This window comes from Leptonychotes weddellii, unplaced genomic scaffold (genome assembly GCF_054177405.1).
Source record: "Leptonychotes weddellii isolate Sample4059 unplaced genomic scaffold, ASM5417740v2 HiC_scaffold_14016, whole genome shotgun sequence".
NCBI classification, from domain to species: Eukaryota; Metazoa; Chordata; class Mammalia; order Carnivora; family Phocidae; genus Leptonychotes; species Leptonychotes weddellii.
The window spans coordinates 1-4,998 of record NW_027720428.1 but is presented as its reverse complement, the minus strand read 5'-3'; the positions used below and the strand labels follow the sequence as shown (position 1 = coordinate 4,998).

The 4,998-nt window shown below is 62.7% G+C and overlaps 1 protein-coding gene across 1 annotated transcript; it reads left to right on the top strand.

Moving 5' to 3' along the window:
- Window positions 1-291: 291 nt before the first annotated feature.
- Window positions 292-4,846, top strand: LOC145718321 (MICAL-like protein 2). Its single transcript, XM_081809809.1, has 4 exons — window positions 292-304; window positions 389-1,235; window positions 2,897-3,153; window positions 4,235-4,846. Exons 1-4 carry the CDS (start codon window positions 292-294, stop codon window positions 4,330-4,332), a joined length of 1,215 nt encoding a protein of 404 aa, XP_081665935.1. The 3' UTR covers window positions 4,333-4,846.
- Window positions 4,847-4,998: the final 152 nt, after the last annotated feature.

The window sequence follows — 4,998 nt, the reverse complement described above, 5'->3', positions numbered from 1 at the left end:
CAAGTGCATGTGCCTGTGTGTGTGCATGTGCACATGCCCGTGCATGAGTGTGCACGTGTGTGTGCACCTGTGTGTGCATATGCACATTGTGTGCACGTGCCCTTGCGCACGTTTGCAAGTATGCATGTGAGCCCGTGCACCTGCGTTTGCAAGTGCATGTGCATGCATGTGCGCATGAATGTGCACGTGTGTGTGTATGTGCCCGTGCGTGTGCACCTGTGTGCATGTGCTGACAGGTACAGACACTGGGTGTCCTCGCCCCAATAAGGTCTTTGTGGAGTCTTACTCAAAATGGCTGATGACAGTGAGGAGAGGTGTTTTTTGAGTGAGTCGACCGCCACACGTGTGGACACAGGGCTGCACGAGTGTGTGTGCCTGGGAGTGTGAGTGAATGGGGAGTGCACACCAGCCTGGAGCGCCCTCACGGGTCTTCCTCTGCCCTGCACCAGGTGTAAGCAATGCTCCAACACGCTGCACTCTGGGGCCTACAGGCCCACCGGCGAGCCCGGTGTCTTCGTATGTTCCAGCCACCACCCCGAGGCCGCCTCTGCAAGCTCCACGTGGTGGGGCCCGGCTCCCCAACAACTAGGGGCCGTGCCATCAGACTCCAAGCTGCCCAGTGCCCCATGGAAGGCCCAGGAGGCAAATGGGCTCCGAGACACAGGGCCAAAGGTCAGGCCAGAGGCCCGGGAGCCGGTGGTGAGCAACTCAGCTGCCAAAGGTGTTCCCACCCCAGCTGACCCTCCGGCCACCACTGCCTCCCATGTCCACGTGGGGAGTCCGGCCGGGCCCAGGTTCTCAGCGGTCCTCCAGGGTGGCAAAGCCAGCATGCGTGTGGCCAACAGCTCCCCAGCAGGCTGGTCATCGCTGGTCGGGGAGACGGCAGCAGTCAGCCCCCGTCCTGCTCTGACACCGAGTGCCCCGGACTCTCGCCCGGCCACCCTCCAGGGCTGGGTGACCCCCCAAGCAGCAGCCCCCCAGACCAAGGTCAGTGTGGGCCCAGCGTCTCCAGGCCCAGCAGACACCCCAGGCTGGACCCCGTCAGCCTCCAAGATCCAGCAGGCCCGGGAGAGGTTCTTCCAGACTCCTGGAGCCGCCCCCAGCCCTGGCCCAGCTGGCGGGGCCCCAGCTCCTGCGGATGCACCTTCTGGGGACAGCAGCAGGGAGCAGGCGCTGAGCTGCCTCCTGAAGGCCCTTCCCAGGCTCGGGGACACCGGTGCCCAGGCGCCTGGCAGGTGGGTGGGGGGGTGCGCGAGGTCGGGGGCAGCTGAGGAGGCTCCCCAGCCTCAGCTTCCTCATCTGGGAATTGGAAATGAGACGGGACCCAGAGTGCCCGGTGGTCAGCAGGAGGGGACGCTGTTGTCACATAAAGCTATGGTGGACACACTCTCGGGGGCACGGATGCTGGTCCCTGGGGCCGCTATGTGGCACACAGAGGATACCCGTTTTATAGATGGGGAACCAGGGGCTGTGAGAGGTCCTAGTGTCCTCCGGTTTGACCCAGGCGGAGCTCATCCCCGCCAGTCCTATGTGGCAGTGCCTGCCCAGTGCCCTCGGCATGCTGGACTTGGAGCGGGCCCTGAGGGATGGAGGGTCCCTGCAGCAGTGTGCTGAGGCTGCTGGGACAGAGCACCACACACTGGTGGCTTCACTGACAGAACATTGTTCTCTCCCAGTTCTGGAGGCCAGAAGGCCAAACACGAGGTGGGCAGGGCCGCACTCCCTCCGAGGGCGCTCGGGGAGGGTCCTTCCCGCCTCGTCCAGCTCCTGGTGGCCCCACGTTCCTTGCTTGGGGTCACACCCTCCATCTCGGCTTCCAGGGTCACCTGAATTTCTCTCTGTGTCTGTGTTCTCTACTGTCTGTCTCTTACAAGGACACCCGTGACTGGACTTAGGGCCACCCTAATCCAGGATGACTTCATCTGTACTTGATTACATCTGCAAAGACCCTATTTCCAAATGAGCCCATGCTCTGGGCTTCCGAGTCGACATGAATTTGGGGGGGGGGAGCACCATTCACCATACTACAGTGGCCCATGAGTAAGGAGATAGCACACCAGGCTGGCTGACGATGCTGTGCCCGCTGCCTCATGTGGCCCCTTATTTTGGGGGAGCATTCTGGCTTAGAGCTGCTCCGCCCGGCTGGATCAGCTGGTGGTGCCCCGGGAGAGCGAGCCTGCCCTGCCACTCCAGGCCTGGGGGTGTACCGGGCACCCGGGGGCTGAGGCCGCGTGGCTGTGAGGGCTCTCTGGGGACACCCAGCGGGATGTCTGCCCCGGGGCGGGGAGCTGCTCCTCCTGGTCTCTGTGCACCCAGACAGCCGGGAAAAGCAGGAGGGAGAGATTGGTTTCCTAGGGAGCATGGGGCACATGGAGGAGCTACTCTGGCTTGGAGAGGTCCCAGCCCCCTGCCCTGGGCCCTGCTGGGAGCCGGTGGCCCTGCTTCCTGCACGCATGTGCGCGCAAGAGGATGCCGGATGGCCGGTGTTGGGCTGCCTGTGTGGAGGCCTCACGCATGCTGCTTAGATGGGGCTAGGCGGGCCCCGGCTCTGGGCGGGGCTTCCACAGTAAATCCCAGGTGCTTCTGGGCAGGTGGATGGAAGAGGGAGGGGCTGTGGGTGTAGCCCCTCCCCACACCCCATGCATGGTGTGTTTTGGGGGCATTTTAATCTCAGCCCATGGCAGAGTTATATGGGAAGGTAAAGTCAGGTGCCATATACATCTGTGCTGGAAGAGGGTGCCCGTGGCCTGTCCCTCGGAGGGGCTGTCTGTCTCCCTCAGGAGGGTGGATGTTAAGAATCAGCTGCCAGGGGAGGCTGAGGGGCTTCTGCCTGGGGGTCATGGCGGGAAGGGCTCCTGGGTCCACCTGTGCCTGATGCCTATGGTCTTGCCCGCAGGCCCTCCCCTGCTCTGAAATCCCATACCAGAACCGAAGGGCCACAAGCAAGTCCATCAGCCAAGCTGTCACAGATGGTATCCCCCCGGGCCCTTAACCCCCCTGCGAGGACTGAGCTGCCAGCCCCCCTGAGAGTGGGCACCACCTCACGGGCATCCACATCACCCCAGGGGGGCAGGAAGAGCCCACCTGTATCCTCAGGGGCCAGCTGGGCAGGTGCCAGCTCCAAGCTGAAGCCAGAGGCCCCACTGGCAAAGGGTGAGAGCTCCCCTGGAGCAGGGGTGGGGTGGGGAGTGGGGCTCAGGGTGCAGGGGGTGGCCGCTCTGCTCCTTGGCCTGTGGTTCTGCAGTGCTTTGCCGGTTCCTGCCCGGCTCCCAGGCTCGCCAGCACTGGGTGCCTGTCCTTCTGTGTCACCTGCGTCACACCACCCCTGGTCCTTGCTCTCTCCCCAGTCTGCCTGACTTCAGTTTTGGGGTGGCAGATGTCTCTTGGGGTGGCGCAGCTTTATGGTCACTGTTTGCCACCCGCCTGCCCTGCCAGCCCTTCTTGCTGGGCCCCGTGACCCCAGTTGTTAGTGTCACTGTCCGTGGGGACGATGCCAGGGCATCCGTTACTCCTCTCCTGCTTTGCCCTGGTCGCGGCCTCACCCCCTCTCCCCTGGCATCTTGCGTCCACGGTTCCTGTGTGTCTGTTCTTCCTGCTCTGTCCTAATGATGGTACCCCAGGGCTCCTCGCGTCCTGTAGCCCCCCTGGGCCTGGGCCCCTCCCGGAGTCCCCTCCGACCGCTTACTACTGTTTCGTGGCCTCATGTTCCAGGCATTGTTATGTACACTTTTCGGGGTAATTGTGAAATAGGCTTTATCTGGGCACCCGGGTGTCTCGTAGGGGTGCCCTGGCGTTACTGAGCTGGGCTCAGAGAATACCCCATGCAGAGTGTTTTACCAAGATCTTTCCCTTGGCTGAGCCCCTGCCACAAAAGCTGCTCTGTTCTGAGCCAAGGAGGCCTGCAGATGGGCTGTCCCGGCTTAGCCATCCATCCCACAGACACACAGGCACTCAGCATCCACGGGGCTCACCTGGCCTCACCCTCACCATCTGGCAGCAGGGGAAGTCGAGGCCCAGAGAGGGGAGCGATTCCCCCGGGCACACACAACGCAGGCTTGAAGTCCTCAGCCCACCCCGAGCCCGACTCTTTCCCGTGGGCCGGGCTGGCTGTCTGGATATTTGAGAGGAGCTGGCTGCAGGAAGTTCGGGTGGGGGCGGGTGAGATCCAGTCTTTCCCAGCAGACCCCTCTACCCGGAGCACCTCCCATGACCTGTGTTCCTGCCCCCCACCTAGGTGCGAGTGCCAGCCCCCAGGAAGGCCAGGAGGATGGGCCGGCAGGATGGAGGGCCCGCCTGAAGCCTGTGGAGAAGAAAAGCCCTGCTGAGAGGTGAGGGGAGGGAGGCAGGGCTCTGGGGGGGCTCCCCTGGACCTGCACCTGGGTCTGTGGCTTTGTGCTCATGGAGCCTGAGGATTAGCACAGGGTCAGGCATACAGTAGGTGCTCACCAGATGCTTGCAGGTGAATAATGGCACACACATGGACTGACTGACACACCCATGGGAGGGATGTGTGCACATCTGCTCGGACCTTTCAGCAGTAGTAGCAGAAACCAGTTCACACCAACCTGAGTGATGGGGGGCAGTCACACCGGCCTGAGTGATGGGGGGGCAGTCACACCACCTGAGTGACGGGACAGTCACACCGGCCTGAGTGACAGGGGGTCAGTCACACCGGCCTGAGTGACAGGGGCAATTCACACCAGCCTGAGTGATGGGAGGGTAGTCACACCACCTGAGTGACAGGTGGACAGTCACACCGGCCTGAGTGATGGGAGGCAGTCACACTACCTGAGTGACAGGGGCAGTTCACACTGGCCTGAGTGATGGGAGGGGGGGCAGTCACACTAGCCTGAGTGATGGGAGGGCAGTCACACCACCTGAGTGACAGGGGGACAGTCACACTGGCCTGAGTGATGGGAGGGCAGTCACACCACCTGAGTGATGGGGGACAGTCACATCGGCCTGAGTGATAGGAGGCAGTCACACTACCTGAGTGAC